At 45.7% G+C, this 20,984-nt stretch overlaps 1 protein-coding gene across 1 annotated transcript in view; it reads right to left on the bottom strand.

Annotated features, from left to right (window-relative positions):
- Positions 1-1,871: 1,871 nt before the first annotated feature.
- CACNA1E (calcium voltage-gated channel subunit alpha1 E) overlaps positions 1,872-20,984 on the bottom strand; it is a 503,244-nt gene continuing 484,131 nt past the window's right edge. Inside the window, exons 47-51 of the mRNA XM_055233511.2 lie at positions 17,904-18,015; positions 14,692-14,820; positions 13,438-13,618; positions 11,584-11,774; positions 1,872-10,145 (exon numbers count right to left, since the gene is read on the bottom strand). Of these exons, the coding sequence (XP_055089486.1) occupies positions 9,600-10,145; positions 11,584-11,774; positions 13,438-13,618; positions 14,692-14,820; positions 17,904-18,015 (1,159 nt within the window). The 3' untranslated portion in view covers positions 1,872-9,599. The remainder of the gene's footprint in view (positions 10,146-11,583; positions 11,775-13,437; positions 13,619-14,691; positions 14,821-17,903; positions 18,016-20,984) is intronic.

Raw genomic sequence — 20,984 nt, forward strand, 5'->3', positions numbered from 1 at the left:
AGATGTGGTGGGTTTGGGGAATGCATTTGTATGTGGTGCTAATGATGACAACGATGGTGAGACCTGACATTTATCAGATGCCTATTGTGGACAGACACGGGCTATTCTCTTCATACACAATAATTTGTTCACTCTGCCTAACCACCCTTTGAGATTGTTGCTATTATTGTTCCCATTTTAAAGGTGAAGAAAGTGAGTTTTAGGTTAAGTGGCCAACTCAGGGCCACACAGCATGTAACTGGTGGTGCACAGGTTTGACCTCAATTGGTTCTATTCCAGCACTTGCATTTGTAGCCTCTATTCTTTTCTTTTTGTTGCAGGTGTTTAAGGAGTTCCCAGGCTATGTGTGCCTGTGACTAGTCCCAATATTTTGTGATTAAATATTTTAAAAACTGAAATCTGGGTCTTTAGTTTGGGAATTTTCTAAGCTCATTAGCAAAGTAATGTGATACACAAGCAAAGACAAGTTTCTAATATCCCAGAGGCAGAATAGAAGGTTTAGGAACATAATGTGTAAAGGTAACCGACAGATGATCAGATCATAGCACAAAAACACTCAAGAGAAACTCAGAATAGGGTCTATTTTTCTTTATATCTGTTTCCTAGTGCCATTAGCCTGTGGAAAACTGTGGACCTGAGTTCTAGGTTAGAAGAAAACAAGAACAGAAATCAACAATCCATGTAAATTGCTTACAAACCAACCTTTGCCCAAGAAACCAACTTATAAAAATGTGAAGTTAAAGGTTATCAAATTCTAACTCCAATGGTGATAGAAGCCACAGGAAAGAAATTATAATTGAAAAATAACATAAAATTTAAGAGTTGTAGAGAATCTTAGAAATTTCTAAAATCCAGCCTCCAAGGACCTAGACTTCCCTGAGAGGTGACCACATATCACATTTTTGGATGTTTTTAATCATAAGAAAAATCCTAGCTAATAAAGTCATAAATCTTAGGGCTCAAGAAAATATCTTGGCTCAAACTACAAACTTAGGGGACCTATTTTGGAATGCTGGTTTCTATCTAATTGATAAAAGCGTTGCTCATATTAAAATAATTAACACTAGGATTAGATGAAGATATCTCCCCAATCAGAATGAAGCAGACAGTTCTCGGAGTGGCAAATCAAATGGATGCCTGGGCCTGGGGCTTGCTGCTTTCCCTGTGGCAAGGGAGTGATTGCAGTTAAACGGGGAGTGATGTAGACAGGAGGAAGAATGGACAGTATCTCCTAAGACTCTTGGGAATCAGCTGCTTCCTGAACTTGGCGGCTGAGCTGGTGTCCTATAATCCCCTCACCTTTTTTCAGAGGAGGCTGGTCATAGTTTTTCTGGTCACAGAGCCCTGTTGTTCCATAAGGAACTTCTCTGCCTACCTTGCTAAACTCCTCGCTTGGAGATCAGGACAATGTCCTGATTAGAAAATCTGTTTATCTCTTTCAGGGAATGAGTTTGTATGGAATCTTTAAAAAAAATGTTATCTAAGGCAGAGAACATTTTTTTTTCCTATTTTTTTTTTTTTTTTTTAAGAGATGAGGGTCTCACTGTGTCATCCAGGCCAGTCTCGAATTCCTAGCCTCAAGCAATCCTTCTGCCCTAGCTTCCTGAATATCTGGGGTAACACGTACGAGCTACCACACACAGCACAAAGTGCATTTTTTAATAAAAGAAAACCTTTCAGGGCCAGGATGTCCTTGGGACTTTGAAAGCCTCCTGAATTCCTCCTGACTGGTCTGAGCAGACCCCAGCTAAGTGCAGCTGCAGAGCCTGCTGCCGGCTTACCCTGAGCGTCCTGGCAGGCTTCACTCCCGTGATCTCCCTTTCTGGTAGCAGCAAAGAAACACATCAAGTGAGGGAAATCAGGCCGATGCATTCTTTACAACAAGGTTTTATTTATTCTTTTCTTTTATCCCCCCCCAAAACATTAAAGTTTTTCATCTTTCTTTTATTTTTAATGGTTTTCCTTTTGGATCCAAACGAGCATCTATATTACAGGATATCCGCCTGGTCAACATGCAGTGCTGAACTGTGGGTTTAGGAGAGATGCACCAATACTCTGGGTGGGCCAGCATCAGCTGCCATTCAAACACCGTGACTGCAGGGGTGTCAGGCTGGCACACCACAGTGGATGCTGCCCTAAGGAGGTGTCTTGTGGGGCATGACTTGCACGTTTTAGAATGCAGGTAGCAGCATTTTAACAGCCTGAGGCAGAGCACCCAATTTCCCTCCTGATCTCATCTTACATGCTCATCCTCTAGGAGCAAAACAAAGAGGGAATGGCCTGATCACGGGCCCCGAAGGACAGAGGGTGTGGACCCTGTAGTCCACCTCCTTGCAATGTTGTTATTTGAGGCTAGAACCAGTGCACCCTGCAGAGTCTGAAATCTGTTCCTGATGAAGCTCATCCCCGTCCCACTCACTGGCCCTTCTCGCATCCCATGGTATTCTCACCACTAGGAAGTTAACATAATCTCTCCTTTATTGGTGCTACTATGTTGAAGAGTTGCTAAAGTCATAAAGATTGTCTTCGAGCCGCTTTAAAGCAAGAACCTCTTTCTCTCCATCTCCCAGGTCTGGAAGAAAATTTTGGGAATCTATTAATCCTCTGAGGCCTTCAGATCCACTACCCTAGGTGAGTTTAACAGAAAGAACTTCTCTGAATCCAGTCTTGTGCTAAGAAGTTTACCCATAATCTAAGTGAGAAAGAGGATCCAAGGTTACACATCTCTAAGTCTGTCCTCTTCTGGGACATGTTATTTTCTACCTCACTTTGCTTTTGTTCTACAGCTTGTCTTCCTACCCTCTACTCCACTGTCCCAGCTATGAAATGCCAAACACATCTGGTGCATTAGGCTTTTCTCCTCCATTTGTTTTTCTGGATGAATTCAAATCTTGGACTCAGTTTGAGTGGAGTTGGACTGCCCTCTAATATCACCAAGAGGCAAGTTCCTCTGCAATTGTAGCACTTAGGGTAGCTTTGTATAAATTTTGACTTGTTCACAAAAAACAGGATAGAAAAACACTGACTAAAGTTCAGCCTGCAGGCTAAGTATATATCCCAATTGGTAGCCATCAAAACTCAACACCTATGTTTTTACTAACTCTGCTGGGATCTGCTTAATATTATACAAATCCATATCAAATGTAACTAAGACCACAACTACTGTCTACCTTAACTGGCAGTTATATTACATTGTTTAGCCCTCATTTCATATTACCTTTATTTTAAAAAAATTGATTAATGGCACTTTAAAATTTTGGAGTGTGGTTGTCTTGCTCATCCCTTATAAAAACGTTCAACAGATTTGCTTTAAGTGGTGGTTCTTGTGCCGTATAGGCCATTGCCATAAGAAAAAAGTCAGAGTACTGGAAGGAAAACTATTGAGTCATCAAATAAAGTCAAATTCAGATTTGGTATATTTGATGGTTTCATTTCCTTTTCAGTTTTGGGGCCATCCTCTGAGTGAAGTGAAGAGGAAGTGGCACAGCCTGGTATAAAGTCTAGGGTCTAGTTGTAGAATGTAGACAGCAATCCATTCTCATCTCTGACAAACTTGTAGGACAAAAGGAGAAAGGATTTGTTCAGATTTCCATTGCTGGGTTGGAGAATATGTCTGGGTGTCGATCTATGACTGGTTTAAGTTTGCCCAAAGAGAAGGCGACATAAGGAACCTCAGACCATGAAAACCCAACTAAGACTAAGTGCTTTAAATTATGTATCATTAACTTAACAGACAATTTACATCATGAGTTAGCCAAATATTCGTATTTCAATTGACAAGGGAAAGAAAGTGAAGAGATGCTTGCTGAAGGCACAAGTTTGAACACGAAAGCTGGAATATAAAATCTATTGACTTCCAATAGTTTTCATTTATCAGATTACTACACTATTATAAAAATTACCTTCTTAAGACATAAATTTTGTATTGGTTAAAGATGTCCTGAAAAAAATTCTGTACCCCCTTGGCTTTCACTGAAGTTTTGGGGCAGTTTTTTGTTAATTTGGGTTACATTTTAAGTCCTCAGGAAAAGACAGAGGCCCATTTAGACAGAAGGAGAAAGATGACAAAAAGACCAGAGAGAAAAGACAGAGCTGGTACTATAACCTCAGATTTTTGACTCAAATATCATATCACTAAATTTGATGGCAATCACTTCCTAAAGAGAGATGCAGAAACATTGCAGATCACCAAGGTATCCTTCTTTGCTATTCCAGAATATGTCGGTTACAAGAAACCCAGCCACCAACCAAACAACCCCAAACAAATAAAAATAAACATAAATCCCCACACCTCTTTTGCTTGGTCTACTCAACTCTTTCATACCTCCAAAAATAAAAATGCAAACCTCAATAATGTATTTACAGGTAGCATGGCTTATTATAAAATCTCCTTTTGCATTTAGAAGGTCAAGATACTAACTCCCCTACTTATAGCTTGCGGAGAGAGGGTGGGTAGAAGAAAGCAAAACTACAAAAACAGAAGGGCAGTTTGGGGGTGTCCCAGCCTCAAAAGCCATCAATCAGACTTTGCTGCGAGCCCCATTCATACTTCTCAGCTGTCTTGAGTTTTGTTCAGAGAGGCTTTTCAGGCCCTTTGGGTAGGCTGGGACAATCTATGAATTTGTTCTCTTTGGCTTGGTGTGACCTGTCTGGGATGCATAAACCTCAGAAGGTTAAAGCAGAAAAGATTCAAAGAAAGAAAAAGATGGCCTCCGGAAAGCAAAGATAGTTCTGTTTGTCCTTTGTCCCTTAAAGCACTACGTCTATGTACTCTGACTGGGTGGGCTGTAGCACCTAACAGCTGACAAAACCCCATAGCTCTGCAGCCGAGCCCTCCCTCCACAGACAGCAGAGAAGCCATCAGCTGCTGCTCTATTTGGGGTAGACCTGGCTATGATGTACAGGGTGGTTCAGAAAAGAAACAACAAAAGACAAAAAGGCAAAGCTGCTGCTACAGGCAGTGCTTATTAATGTAGGATCTCTTTGATCACCTTCTTACAAAGGTTAGGTCATAAGCCCTGAGTTAATTTTGTTTGGATTTTGTTAAAATAAGAGTCTCAGTGTGGAGATATTTTAAAGAGAAGTTATCCAAACCTGAACCTGATTCCGTAGAGACTCTTTCTGGAGTCAAACCATCATTCCCTGTCTGGCCACTTGCAAGGGACCCACTTCTTCCTTCTTTCCTGCATCATAAAGTCCTCTCCTGTACCTCCTGGACGGTGCCCATTGCTCTGGGATCTATGAGGGAAGGACTTGCAGGCTGGGTGGGAGAGCTAGTGGGGAAGAATTCACCCCAAGGCATGGCAACGCCTCGCACCAGGATTCTTGGCACACACTGGCCCTAGGCCTCTGAGGATCTCAAAACATAACAGACATGAAACTAATGAACAAAAATAGCAGTAAAAATTCCTTAACCTTCAAGTCTCAAAATCCCTGAAAGGTAGCTATTTGCTCCTCTTCTGCTATACACTTGCCCTTTCTTTACATACAACCTCATAATATTTGTATCTTATAGATCAGCCGAGAAATATCCCTTAACCTGTCCCTGGCCCCACCCACTAAAGAAACACTCTGTCCAAAAAATGAAACATCCAGAGGGCTGAGAAGTAGGATGTAATGAAAAATTGAGCTTTTTAAAAGTCGAAATTATTTGAGATTTTTGTTCCATTATGCCAGGAGACCTCATTTTCCTGCAGTGAGCTTTTATCCAGTAGGTGGGCATTGTGTCCACCCCCACACCCTACACCTTGTGTCAGTTGTCTTGCGAGGAGCACCAGGTGAGTTCCAAACCCTATTTCATTAGAATGTAATATTCCCCAATAGCTGAGAGAGCGGTGGAGTCAGTCAGGCAAGCAAATAAGCTTGGATTGGGTGGAATTAACCATCTCAGGAGCTGGATCAGCGCTAACATGCAGCAAAAACAGAGGCTGGGATGGAGAACAGAGGGAAGACGACCCTCATGCTCACCACATAGGCTCTATGGGGTTGGGAGGAATCTGTGCAAGGAAGGGAGATACTGGCTGAGAGGTGGATTATGGGGCCTTCTCTTTGTGGCCCCAGAGTCAAGAGAGGTCAAAATCTAGAACATCTGGACTTCAGCTTCTGGGTAACGTTCTTGGTGATCTCAGTGCCCTATGGAGACATTGAATAGGGACTACGAGTGAAGCCCAGAAGAAAAACAGATTCTTCAGCCAGAAGAGCAGCAGAGACCCCCACTGACAATTGTGTTCATGACTCATGTGGAGCCAAGGGGATGGTAGCTGGTGCCAGCCCTGCATGGGGCAGGAAATTCTATGCTGACCCTGGCTCAGGGGCACGTTGGCTGGATCCCTGCCCCTGTCCAGAGGTCACTGGCACTCTGTCCTCTAGGAGATGAGGAGACAGACACCAAGAAAGAGACAGCATGCATTCCCCACCTGGAGTCTGTCTGGAGCCTTAAGTGAAATGACGGGTATCTAAATGCAAACCTACTTAGAACATCTCCCTGCCTTGGTTTCCTTTCCTCCTCCTTTTACCTTCCTCTATCTTGGCTTTGCTCTTTGTTTTGAGGAGATGGTGAAGACGAGTCATATATTAGCAAAAGAAACTGAATATATGACTCAAGAGTCTTCTGAGGTGGACCACCAGTGCCCAAATTTGATCTTGTGGTATATCTCAAACACTGGTTGTAGTCTTCTTTTGCATGGAATTTCTCAAGATGCTGCTGTAATTAACCAGAGAAAAGAATAGGTGTTGGGGTCTACAGGGGCCTCTTTTCAAGTGAGGCAGACTCTGACACCTAGCAAGGGAAGGCTGGCATTCACTTTTGTTCAGAGGCAGCAGAAAACCAAACAAGATGATGAGTTTGTGACTCAACGGAAAATTATTTTATTTTCTGATCTTAATAGAAGAGTAAGTGCAGGCTGAGGGAAAAGAAACCCAATTTCTTGGTCAAGGGCAGGTGAATAAAAGAAATTCACTGGTAATAGAAAACCCAGGTGGTCAGTCAGGTGACCGCATCTGCAGTGCTTTCCAACACTTTATTCAGGACTCAAATACTTGTGTGTATGAGTTCAGGAAGGTTTCCTGGCACAGTAAATTTAGTGTTTATACTATTTGCAGGCAAATTCCATTTCTGGGAATTGCTCTGCCAGCCTGCATTTCTCCTCTTGAAATGGCATAAGGTGTCACTAAAATTCCCTTTCTCAAAACACCATGCAATAGACTCGCTGGCTCAGAATGGTCGTCCCGTTGTAGGCCTTCCCCTAGGGAAAGCTGCATTTCTGAGGTGGAAAAAGCAATTTTGTGCACACAAAGCAGCCCATAGCAGCACTTTGGCATGAAATGACGCTGAGCAGAGGAAACTTTAAAAGCAATACAAGGCCCAGCATCAGCGTCTTATGTAACGATCACACCTGTTAGGATCAGGGTGCTGTATATCACATTCCCAGCCACCCTCAAGCACACACGTGCTAAGTGGGAGAGGAAAATAAATGAAGACGAAAGAGGGTCTGAGAGTGGGAGAGCTCTGTCTCTGCCTCACTGGCCTCCTCTGTTGGGACAACTTTGGTTTGGGGGCTGACCGTGGGTCATGAAGCTGCATCAGTATCAGAAGAGAAGGCAGGGCCATGACAAATGATTCTCCAGCCATGTGGTTGAATTTGGCTTTTCAGGGCTGATTCAGCTATTATATTTCAATTAAAAAAATAGGGGAAAAAGAGGCTCCTTCTAAGAAAAATAACAGCTCTGGATTGCTCCTGCCCAAGAGGAGGACTGTCTGGGCTGGAGGAGTGTTTATCCACTGAGTGCTCAGTGCAGGGCAGATCAGGATCCTGGGTGGCAGGATCCATCTGTTCCTGGGGGGAAAGGAAGGCCCCGTCAGGCACCCGTCGGGCACCCATTCACCTGCTGTGATGGCACTAAGGAGGAACTTAAGGGAAAGGTACATTTCCACCAGATAAAGCCAGTGATGTGTCCCCTCCAATGGAGCTGTATGCCATATACCAGAAGAGCACTGGCTTGGCAAGAAAGGGCTCTCTTGCTCAGTGCTTCTGCGTTTGGGCCATTAGGAATGACAGGGTGGGACTGTCAGCCCCAGCTCTTACTCTGGGGAGGGGTGAAGCCCCATCTTGGCCCAGGGGCATATTCAAGGTGACCAGGGCCCCAGTCTTGTCATCCTGTATGATGAGGCCCCACTGGAGCCTGCTTTGCTAGAAGGAGCAGCCCAAGTCTGAGCTGAGGTATATTTACTAATCACCTTAAAGCATCCTGACAAACTGACCTGAACCCCACACCAGCTGCAGAAGCTGCGGTCCCAATGGTCCCTCCTCATGGGAGGTCCTCAGTAAATCCAGACTTTTTCATAGAAGCTTATTCCAATCTATCGGCCTTTCCCATCTTTACAGAAGTCCCTACCCAGTGGTAGGTAGCCTACTTGAATATGTGTGTTCTGCCCTCTCAGAGGAGTGGCAGGGAAGGCTGGGCCTCTGGCACTTGGCCTTACCGGGCTTGGCACAGCACTGGCCTTGCTGCCTCATGGACCAGAGTGTGGGCTGACCTTCAGCCAGGAGGTGCTGGTGTGGCCGTAGCACTGTTACACATATTTAATTGCTTCCACACTGGTTGGAAAACAGACTCTGTTTTGAATCCCTTAGGTGGCCCCTGCTACTCTACCCACACCCTCAGGGTTCCCCCATGACTGGCATCTAAAGAGCCAATGCCTGGAATAGCATGGGCTCCAGCACTAGGACCAAACTCCACTTACATTGATGCCATAGCGGTTGCTAAATACTTTTACCTTCACCCTTACCAGAGCCTCAGGCACCTTTGTGGACCCTGGGGGACTTCCTGACCTGTCCTAACTCTCAGCACCTACTGTGTGGGTGACAGGCCTCAAGGATGGGGGGCTATACCCCCCAGCACCACCAGTTCTGTTTCTCTGACCGTCTCCCTCATGGTAGGGGCTGCTGGGCTATGGCTTTTCTTGTCCAGACCAGCCCTTGCTGCTGTTGCCTCAGCACCCTGACCCCTTTCACTTCGGCTTTCTCCTCCCTCCCTGGCATCTGATGTTCCTGACTTAGCCTGTGCTGCCCCGGGGGAAGCAAGCCACAGGGTTATGCATGAGATGCTGCTGCAGTTGCCCTGGTGGCAGTGGTGCTGGCTGAGGCATAAGAGCTGATGAGGGAGGAGAGTCCTCTCCTATGGTCTCCACTACTCCCCAGTTAAGAGCCAGAAAGTCTTCCAGGCTTCTCAGGGCACTGAGTATAGACACAGGCGAGCTAGATCCCTCCACAGCTTTTAGAAAAGTGGGAAGGGGCAAGGGGAAGCAAAGCCATCCTTGTGTCCCCTCTCCTGCAGTAATAACCCTCCATGTTCCTGTTTTCTTTCCCCAGCAAAGAGGCAGAACCATGGCAGTGCCCATCTTGCAAAGGGGAATAAAGCAATTTGGTGGGTTTGACTGGTGTTCCGATTGTCCTTTACTTCCTCTTCTCTGATAATGCATGGTGTCCTTCCATCTTCCTTTTCCCTCTTCCTCCCCCCCCGGGCCGCACTGGCTTCCCAATTCTGTCTTGGTTTTCTCCATGTGAGAGAAGAGCATGCATCGGAGGGGGGAGCAGCCTCTAGCATTTGTCATCTTCTTCCGTGTCACTTAGCAGGTTGTTGACAGCCCCACACATCATGCCTGACCCAGGCCCCCCACGCCTCCGCCGCCGATAGTGCCCATTGGGCATCTGCCAGCTGTGCCGCAGGGGTGGGGCTGAGCCGATGGTGTTGGAACGGCCCAGGCTAGTAGCCACGGCTGCTTCGAAAGTGAGCGTCTCCTCCTCGCCACAGTCTGAGGCGTGGGAGTCTTCGTGCAGGGCCAAGTAGGGCTCGGAGATGTAGCGCTGTGGGGAGGCATGTTGGCTCTGCTGGGGGTGCGGAGAGTTGGAAGACTCGGTCAGGCAAGCATTGTTGCTCTCCAGGGCTTGGGAGGTCAGCGGGGAGCCCTCCTCGCTTCCATCAGCAGGTGGAGAGATGCTGCCCGCTGCATGTCGAATCAGGGAGCTGTAGGAAAGGAGGGGCCGGGGCTTTGGCGGGACGGGTGGGAGCTGCCGACGACTTCTTCTTGGGGTGCTGGTGTCAGAGACAGAGGGGATGGAGCTCTCACTTAGGGAACCTGTGCCCTGTATAGCAGGAGAGACATGGCATGTTAGATTGGGCTTGGCATGATCCCTACTTGCAACTCTGTTAAGAGAGTCCTTGGAATCTGAATTCTGTTAGGGAGAGGCCTGAGCTGAAGCTCCCTGTAGTATTCACATCCACTCAGGGAAAAAGGGATTGAAGAGATTGAGGAGTCAAGGACGTTTAGACCAGGACATCTCAGACTTTTAATGTGCATACAAACCTCTGGGGATCTGGTTAAACTGCAGATGCAGGCTCAGAAGATCTGGGGCAAGGCCTGAGATTCTGCATTTCTAACAAGCTTCCAGGTGATGCTAGGGGTGGCAGGTCCGTGGAACAAGCACTTGGACTACTAAGGAAGCTCTACATATGTAACAAGGGGCACACTAAAAGAGAGATTTTAAACTTGAGAAAGACAACTCTGTGGAAGGTGAACAAATGCTGGAGTTGCTCCGTCTGAGAAACCCTTATTCCTGCCCATGTCTTCAGTGGTTTGCTGAACTCAGCTTCTGTACCTGATACACTCAGTTGTTGGCTCAGGCCATACTTGCCCTCACCTATTCCCAAGGGAAACTGAGCCCAGGTTTTGGGAAGTAAACCTCCAGGAGAGCATTTCTTAAGGTATGTGTGACCTACGAACCTCCTGCTCAGAATCCTACAGAGGGGTCTTTTCAAAGGCAGACTCCTGGGTCCTTCAGGCATCAGGAATGTGCAGTGCTAGTAAACTTCATGGGTTTAATGCTGTTCTGCACTAAAATTTGAAAACTGTTGTTCTAGAAGGGAAACCTCTCGACTGCTGTGTCTCTAAAGGTCTGCATTAGCAGCCCTGCCTTTTCTCCACTGATCATTTCTGTTGAGGGGGTCTCCTATTATGGATCAAAATGCCATGACTAGAGATAGGGCTGTAGTAAGGAGTAAAACAGAGTTGATGTTTTCATACAGCTCTGACAGTTATTCCTTAGGCACCAAGCTGGTGGTTCAGCAAAAGGCATGATCTTGTTGAGACGGCTGGAAGCTAGGTAAATGAGGGTGAACTGCTCTGACTTGTGAATCCTGGGCTGAGAGATGAATCACCATTCTCACAAATACTGAGGATCACAAGATGGTCAAAGGAAACTTTCTGACTAAAGGACCATCCTCTCCTCCAAATTCTGGCTATCTGTCAACCTATTTATATCTCTGGATTCTGAAGGCTGGAATGGAATGACCTCTAGACACCATCTTTTCGGGGGAAATCTGGTTTTCTGTGAATTCAGATCATCTCTGAGTACCCAAGCATTGAGCAGCTAACCTCTATGCACTATAGGTATAGCTTCCTGTGAAATTCCAGTCTTTGTGGGTACTTGAATGTGTCTGCTAAATGCTCATGACTTGCATCTAATGTTATAGCCCTCCCTCCCCTGTCCTTCTGCTGTAGAGTGGCTTCCTCTCTGTGCTCACCTGTCTGTTGGGCGTCTGTGACCTGCCCTCACTGGGTGACCTGGATTGACGGCGCTCTGGGGACTCCCAGTCAGCCTGGGTCCCTCGCTCTTCTGAATTGCAGCGGGAGACATCAGGAGAGAGAAGATGCTTTCGCTCTTTTGATCGTCCCCGCTCCCTGCCCCCTGAGCGGTGAGTGTCAGACTTGTGGCCTGTGAGAGGTGACAAAAGCACTTGGTTATAACTCTGTCCACTCTGACCAATGATGATGAAGGGACTTCTCTCCAAGTATCACATCACAGCCTGGGGTTGGGCCCTCAGAGAAACCACATGTTTGTGTCCCCCCCAAATTCAAATGTTGAGGCCTAACTTGTTCCTGATGCTATGGTATTAGGAGGCAGGGCATGAGGGTGGGTCCTCCATGATGAGATTAGTGCCCTAATAAGAAGAGACCTGAGAGTGCTTGCTTCCTCTAACTCTGCTCTCCATCATGTGAGAACAGAAAGAAGACAGGGATCTGTTGGCACCTTGGTCTTGGATTTCCCAGACTACAGAACCGTGACAAATACATGTTATTGAATCCACCCAGTCTGTGGTAATTTGTTGTAGCAGCCCGAACAAAGGTAGGCCTCTAAAAGAATCCTGGCTTCTCCAGGTATGTCAAAAGATAATCTGAAAGGGAAGCAGCGGAGAAGTCAGGCTAGCAATTACCTATTTTGTAAGAAGGTAAGTTTGCAAGGTGCCACTAGAGACACATATGTCAAACAATGCAATCTATTCTGTTTCTATTTGTGCTATACACAATATAGGATCTTGGTTAACAATATGGCTCAGGAACTCTATCATAAATATGGCTGTGCAACTTTTTGGGGGGAAGGTGGCACCAGCAGAAGGGAATTAAGAAATTTCTATGAACTAAATAATAACACACCTAACATAATGCCATGGTGAGAAGTCCAGGATTGAAATGAAAGGATCCCAGTGCTAGTCCCAGTTCTGCCACTTAATGGCCCTATGACGTGGGACAAGTCACTGCTTTTTCAACTTTGATTCCTTTATCCAATAAAATAAAATGGTTGAGCCAGACTAATATATATATATATATATTTTTTTTTTTTTTAAGCAAAAAGCTTAAAAGAAATTCAGGCCAGGCGCAGTGGCTCACGCCTGTAATCCCAGCACTTTGGGAGGCCTAGGCGGGTGGATCACGAGGTCAGGAGATCGAGACCATCCTGGCTAACACGGTGAAACCCCGTCTCTACTAAAAATACAAAAAATTAGCCGGGCACGGTGGCGGCCACCTGTAGTCCCAGCTATTCAGGAGGCTGAGGAAGGAAAATGGCGTGAACCCAGGAGGCGGAGCTTGCAGTGAGCCGAGCTCATGCCACTGCACTCTAGCCTGGGCCTCAGAGCGAAACTCTGTCTCAAAAAAAAAAAAAAAAAAAAAAAAAAAAAAAAAAAAAAAGAAATTCAAACACAGGAAATAACTCCAGGTAGCACTGTTTGGATTGAAGTGGAATTGGTGGTTAAAGTTCCGTCCTCATAGTGGGTCTCTAATACAATCCTAAAAAGCCCCAGTGGTTTTGCAGAAGGCTATTTGAAAAGCTCCCTCAATTCTAATGATTTGTATGGCCCTGCTCCAGAAGGAAGGGATTGCGCAACAGCCTTTCTGGTGAACACAGAGGAGGGCTTTGGCCTGTTTGAGGATGTAAGTCAGATACAGGAATTCCCTTTGGTAAGGAGCATCCTTTACTTTCTTCAGCCCTTGTCTCTGAATTCTTTTCTGGTTATCTACAGTCCTCGGAGAGTAAGTAAGTCCATCAGGGCAGGAGCCCACTGCCTGATGAAAGAGCTGGACACTGAAGACCTCCTTACTTGAATCAGAGTTCAGGCGGTGGGCTGACAGCCGCAAGGAGGAGTGGTAACTCCGGCGACGGGACTTGTAGGTATTTTCACTGCTTCGCTCCATAGAGAATTCCTCCAACCACGAGGAATTTGAACGCTTATCCCGAATAGTGGAAAATGAACGTCTCATGGAGCTAGGGTCTGTCATCACCTGGAAATACAAGCCCCCAGAGAAACACAAGGTATGGATTAATGATTGAAAAGATCTAAAAGGACAGAAGCAGCAAGACTGAGACGTTGAGGAAGGCAAATTGTAACCCCTGGAAATGGTAACTTCCCTTGAATCTCTCTTGCTCAAACCTTAGCTGGTGGAAACTGTTCAAGAAAGCATCCTTACATTATGTTAACATAGTCACTGGAAATGGTCCAGGATCTTTTCTTCCCGTAGCTGAGTGTACCAAGGCAAAGCCAAGCAGAATGCAGGCAGGCACTGTGCAAGCTCCTATAGAGCCCTCTACCATGGGGCGCATCCAGGCTGCAGCAAATACTGTGCTGCTTTGAAACATGTGAGGGCAATTGTCTAAGAGGCCACCCCATCCATGAAAGAAGCATGGCTTTGCTTTTTTTTTTTTTTTTTAATGCCCTTGCTAGAGAAGGCCCTGCCCTGCAGCACTACAGCCTAGGAGAGCTTGTAATTTAACAAGTGCTAGGAATGTATCACTCTCCCTCTGCTGCCATCAATCCCACCTAGCCCCGTTTTAAATTTTGGCATTTTGATTTGCCACAGATATTAAAACAAATCTACAAAAACTTCTTGTCTCTGTCAAAACCTGATGTAAGACAGACAGACAGGAAAAAGAAACCAGGAAAACAGACAAAGAAATGAGGTGTGGCCTGCACTGGTTAGGACAGACAGTCCTGACACAGACCTGTGTGTGTAAGTAACTGCATATGTGCTGGAGGAGTCAGGAAACAAAAAAAGGATGGAGAAGTACACAGAGAAGATCCTGGAAAATATTTATTGCATGGCTGGTTGAATCTTGAGAATGTTTAGCCCGTCCAGAGTGAGGTATGCAATTTTGTTGGCTGGGCTGTTGTGGTTAGGGGGTCATTGAAAACACCGGAGAAGCAGGCTCTATTAGAGAAGGCCCATGAGCCAGGTTTTATTTATAGGGAAGGGGTGCAGGCAAGTCAACGGCTCACCTGCAAATATCAGATATTATTCCATAACCCAGCTAATACAGCCCGGATGCCACTGCATTAATGTAGGTGGTTGCTTTTTACCTGGGGATCCACAGTCAGACGTGGCATAGAGGATGCCCTGCCAGATCCCGCATGCTCCTGGGTGTCCGAAGGAAGGTAGATGCCATGGTTAGAGGGCTGCACGCTTTTTAATTCACTAACCTCTGGCTCCTGGAAATAAACACACAGCCAAGCTTGTGGGACTTGGTTCCATCTCATTGCTTCTCACGTCCAGGGGACAATTCAGCCTCCTCAAGAATAGCTTTCAAAAGAGAGACTTGCAGCCTTAAGGTCTCAGTTGTATGTATATGTGTGTGTGTGTTTGTGTGTCCCTATGTGCTATATGTTCCAGACAGGAAGCTCTAGCTGGGATTGAGTACTGAAGGGCACCTATTTTTCTGGTGTAGATTCCTCTTTTTCATCACTAAGCAATGATTCAGATTTTATTGTTTTCTGCAACAAACACTGTTTGGTATAATACTTTTCAGATATGTGAAGTTCACTTTCTAAGAAGTGATAGCACTGGATTTATTCTTTTAATCTGAAGAAGCCTTTTATCAATTAAATAGAAACCAGTATTCTAAGGGAAGTCAACAATTTCTGATGTCAAATACGTCTTCTCAAGCCTTAAGACACATGACTTTAAGAGTTTTCTTCTGATTGAAACCATCCAAAGATGTGGTGGGTGGCTGTCAGGGATGCCCTGAGTGACACAGTCCCATGGAAGGATGATGCAAGCCACTTGCAGAATTTTAAATGTCCAAGTAACCATGTTGTAAAAGGTGAAATTTCATAACATTTAATTTAGCTGAATATATCCAAATATTAGCATGTCAACATGTAATCAATATAAAAATTAGATAGTCTATATTTTATTTGGACTAGCCACATGTGGCTAAGAGCTATTGTTTTGGACTGTGCCAGCCTAGAGTGTTATTAGGTTGGACTGGAAATCTCTAAGGTTCTGTCATTCTTGTTTGGCAGTCGTGCATGCGCTATACAGATAGCTAGTATCATCGTATAAAGAGCTGTATGAGAGATGTTTACGTGGGCTACCCAACAAAAAGATCTAAGAGCATCTTGGGCAGATGGAGATCGTACCAGAAAAAGCTATTTTATATTTAGGAAATGACATCCTAAAAACATGTACGGCATTGCCCAAAGGAAAGAGTGTCTGGGACCCCCACCTTAGCCTATGTGACCATTTGGCTGAGTGGTTTCTGGTGTGTATGGCAGGGGTACTTTCCCAAGACATGTGCTATGGTGCACTTGAGGGAGTTACAGTGTTTGTAGTACATGCTTTGTATAGCACACAGTTCTGACTCCAAACAGACATGGTAACAACACTGCAGTCTACAGGTATCAGAGGTGGTGTGAGACGCACACTCCATATGCACACGCACAATCATGGCCATGCCTGGGGACATGGAGCAGCGGCCCCAAGGGATGGGCAGAAGTACACAGTGGTAAGTAAGTGTGTAGCACAGGCTGACACCTGAATTGAATTACAGACACCAGTACTGACAATGAGATGAACATATATCCAAAAAGTCCTGGCACTACGGCTCAGCCCTGGGGAACCCACAGAAATGATGTCATAAAGTCTCCCTGTGAAAGAAAGGACACGTTATTGCAATTTTTTTTCCCACTAGACACATCACCAGGCAGGCAAAATGCTGTGAGGCCTTTTTAAGAATCAAACTACCTATACCAATTATTCCACAGGTCTTGGTGCTAAGTTCCTCAGAGGGGAGGGCAGAGAATGACTCTACGAGTTCCTACCTGCCTCATCAAGAACACCCTCAGGCAGTCAATCACTCAGCCCTGGGGGCCTCTGGACTAACTGTCTCCCCCACACAACCATGCACGACTCTCTGTCTCAGCACTCGCAGGAGATAGAAGCATGCATTTGTTTGAGCTACCGTTTTTCGCCCTCTGAGGGGGTGCCCATTCCATCACACATCATTCAGGGTGGCTCTGAGGTACACAGTAGCAGCGGGGAGGGATCAGGAGAGAAGAGCCACAGATGAATCAGAATTTAAATGATATGGAATTCCGTACAAGCTGTCTGTACAGACTTTTGCAACGGTTGGGTTTTGTCTTTTTTTCTCTTCAGTCCAATGACTGCTTGGGCTTCAATTCTAAGCTGAAGTTGGGGTGGGGGGACCTTGAGCTCATGGCTCCTGAACCAGGAATAATGGTAAAGTCAATGATGTTTAGGAACCATATTTTAGCTTTGTATTAGCTAAGCCAAAACTTTAATCTCTCCTCTCTTCTTCAAGGTTTCACTTGACTCAATAGGTCTCTCAGGGATTGCTTTTTTGTTTGTTTGTTTTTGAGACAGAGTCTTGCTCTGTCACCCAGGCTGGAGTGCAGCGGCGCGATCTCGGCTCATTGCAAGCTCCGCCTCCTGGGTTCATGCCATTCTCCTGCCTCAGCCTCCCGAGTAGCTGGAAGCACAGGTGCCTGCCACCATGCCCAGATAATTTTTTTTTGTATTTTTAGTAGAGACGGGGTTTCACCATGTTAGCCAGGATGGTCTCAATCTCCTGACCTCGTGATCTGCCTGCCTTGGCCTCCCAAAGTGCTGGGACTACAGGCGTGAGCCACCGCGCCTGGCCAGGAATTTCACCATTTATGCTAATAAACTCATTTTGGGGTCAGGGAAGTGACTTTAGTGGCCTGTTAGAATGTCTTTGAATTGTGACCAAAAGGGACAATGTGCCTGAACCCACACAGAGCAGAGATAGGACAGTCTGCTGTGCCTCCTGGCAGGCAGCTCATCACTGTGGCACATGCTGCTGCTAGGTTCTAGAGGAGGTGGGCATCACTAAGGAATGGCATGGGGCATTCGTGTGTCCCATAAGCAGTACCTAACTACACTAAGAGGCAGGGTTGGTGCCACTCATTCTCTGGTGATGTATCTTCAAGCTCCCCATCAAAGGCAAGATTTTATATGTGACTTCTGGTCTTACACTTGATACTTGGGCATAAACTAAGAGGGCTTGGCCTAAAGCAATTTAAGTTCCTGCTGCAGGGAAGGGACCTCTGGGACTGTAAAACCTGAAGAGGGAACATTGTCAGAGCACATGAGAAACTGGGCTAGAAAAGGGCTAAGGCAGGACACCTCCAGGGCAACTGGCTAAACTACCAGAATGGATTTTCCTGACGGACCATGACTATGTATTAAAATTAGTGAGAGGGATCAGGAAACCAAGGAAGTATTTTCGAGGTCATATAACTCATGCATTCACCAGAGACTGCTGTTCCTGGAACTGTCCATCATCGGCGGGGTCCATACAAGCCAACTGGAATATCTCCTGGGGAGAGAGTGGACTCATCGAAGGGTATCCACTCCGGCCACTCCTGAAAAGCAATGTCAAATCCAGAGGTAATGAGGGACAGTCATGTCACAGCTGCCACTAGCAATTCCCACCCCAGCAGGGCAACACCCTTTAGCCTTGACTGGCTTTTGTAAACCTAGTAACTTACATGTGGCTAGTCCTAAAATTAAAAAAAAAAAAGCACTGGAAAAGACAGAAACTGGTGTTTTCAACCTGCATCCTGCCTTTGGGACCATTCGTTATTCTGCTGCGGACTAGCATGTCTATGACAAATGACATCATTTGTCACATTCAGCCATATGGAAGACCAACGCTAGATTGTAAACCTGTTTCTGCTCAGTTTCCCCATTTGGCGGAAAAACACCCTAGTTTACACAGTGAACAGTTTGTTTAAATATTAAGCAGCCACGGACTTTTAAAAAATTTTCCCTACTCGCAGTAAGAATATGGTCTTATTTTGCCAACATCCCTGGCCAAACTAAACAACTCAGTCCAATTCCATTGCCATTTATTGAAGGACTACTCTGTACCATACATTAAGTCTGTTGGTTCATGAACTGAGAAGGATTTCAGAGGTGGTGGTGAGGAGATGAAAACCTCTTGGTTGATGGCAATGTAGGAAGAGGTTTAAATGGTGGTGAGAAAAGAGGATGGAGACAAAAAGTCTGCCCAGTTGTTTAGAGGCCTCCAAGGGAAAAGAATGCAGAACTGGCACAGTAGGCTTGTTATTAAACCACTGTCTAGTACTTCCAGGCACTCTTAACCTGACGGGATCCACTGGGCTGGTTAGGAGAGAAAGAAGCAGCCGAGCTCTCTGGAGAATGTGGTGCCTGTTGCCAAATTATTGGCTGCCTGCCACCAGTATGGTAATAGCTACCATCTGACCTGCTCAAGAATGCAGAGTGAGCTTCCAGATTACGGGAGGAAGGACTGGGGTCAGTGGCTGGGCAGCAGCTCTCTTGGTGGTGGAGTTAGGAGGGAGAGATGGGACACCATCTCTTTTAAGTCTACTGCTGATGACTCTGCATCCAATGGAAAACTCAAGGCATGAGCAAGGATTGCCAGTTACTTAAAAACAATCAATAGGAATGTTTTTTAGATTACAGGGGAAGACATGAAGAGCAGAGAATCACCTAATCTGTCCCTTGCTTCCAGTGAGAGCTTTTGCTGAGTTTTCACAGCTGCTACAGAGTTTTTACGATATTTAAATGACCTGCCTAAATGTCAGTCATCTTCCTCGCTTGTGGCATCTCCTGAGAACCACTGGGAACAAGATAGAGCACAGCTATTATAAGAATGAGTTCTCAGCTTTGCACTGTGTTTCACATCTGTACTCTCAGCACTTTGGAAGGCCGAACTGGGAAGATAGCTTGAGCTCAGGAATCCGAGACCAACCTGGGCAACAAAGCAAGACCTGCCTCTACAAAAAAAATTAGCCAGCAGTGATAGCACGTGCCTGGGGTGGTCCCAGCTGCACAGGAGGCTGAGGCAGGAGGTTCACTTGAGCCTAGAAAGTAGAGGCTGAAGTGAGGCGGTTGTGCCACTGTACTCCAGCCTGGGCAACAGAGTGAGATCATGTCTCAGAAAGAAAGAAATGGGTTCCTTTTTGTCCTGCAGAGAGTAAATAATTATAGAATCCTCAATAGAGGGAGAGGACCCTTGGAATCACTTAATAATCTCACAGAGTTAAATAACTGGAACCCAGAGTGATCTCCTACTTTGAAAACCTTGTCAAGCTGGGGCATAAAGTCCAGAATTCTGAACACAGCCTCCCTCACGATGTGGTCCCTACCTCACTAGCCTCCTCTTATACCACTTTCCCCTTTGCTCCCTGAACTCCAGACATGGCGGCCTTTTTTAGTTCATTGGATAGGCTAGGCTTGTTTCTGCCTCGAGATTTTAATAGAGGCCACTCTAAGAGTGCAGAACACTTCTCTCCAACTCCCCTACCGCTCTGTAAACTCTTTCTAGCACTTATCAGAGCTGTAATTAAATCACTGAAAATGCGACTTTTCTTCTTTCCAATAATCCTCTGTTTAATGTCTGGTTTTCCATCCTATTTGAGGGAGCGACCCTATCTGTCATGTCTACCACTGTACCCCTAGATCAACCTCTACTGAACAATGCATGGCTCTAGAAACACAGATGGTTCTGAGGAACCAGCCTGCTGTTCCACCAGTATCCCCATGTCAGGAAATGTACCAACATGCACCCAGAGGCTTCACCCAGAATCCTTTGCTTCCTCCTTTCCCTTTAGTCCAAGTACCAAATCAATCACCAAATCCTATCCAGTCTTATCTACCAAATGTCTCACGTCTGACCATCTGTCTCCATCTCTATCCTGCTAGTCCAAGCTACTATCACTGATAATTTACACAACTGCGGTAACCTACGAAATGGTGTTCCTGCCTCTAGAACTGCTTCCCTCCAATCCATTTAGCCTATACTGAATTCAAGAAAGCACACATCTGATCACATGATTCTGATGCATAAAACCCCATTATCCTAAGACAAAATCCAACTTCTTTATCCTGCTTATAATGCCCCCAAAGTACTAGCCCCTGTGTATCTCTCCAAATCCATAACTTAACACATCCCCTGAGCTCTCCATGCTCCAACCATCATGACAGTTTTTAGGTTCCTTAAACTTACCATACTTTCTCTTACCACTCTTGAAGAGCTTGTCTTCAAGTCTCACTCAAATGTTACTTCCTCAGGAAGGCCTCTCTAAACCCTCAAACTGGGTGAGCTGTTTCCATGACATCACAACAGCCCACCCTTCAGCATTGTTTGCCTGTATCGCGCTTGTAATTTCTTCTTCCAGATCTGTCTCCATGGGGACGTGTTCTCTGCCGTAGCCCCAGTGCCTAAGTCAGCTCTGGGGACATATTGGCTCTTAATAAATATTAGTAAAAATCAATGAGTAAATGGATCAATAAATATATGGGAGAAAAGCCAGAGTGATCTTATGGTGGTGGGTTAATTTGTAAA

This window comes from Symphalangus syndactylus, chromosome 19 (assembly GCF_028878055.3).
Source record: "Symphalangus syndactylus isolate Jambi chromosome 19, NHGRI_mSymSyn1-v2.1_pri, whole genome shotgun sequence".
Classification (NCBI taxonomy): domain Eukaryota; kingdom Metazoa; phylum Chordata; class Mammalia; order Primates; family Hylobatidae; genus Symphalangus; species Symphalangus syndactylus.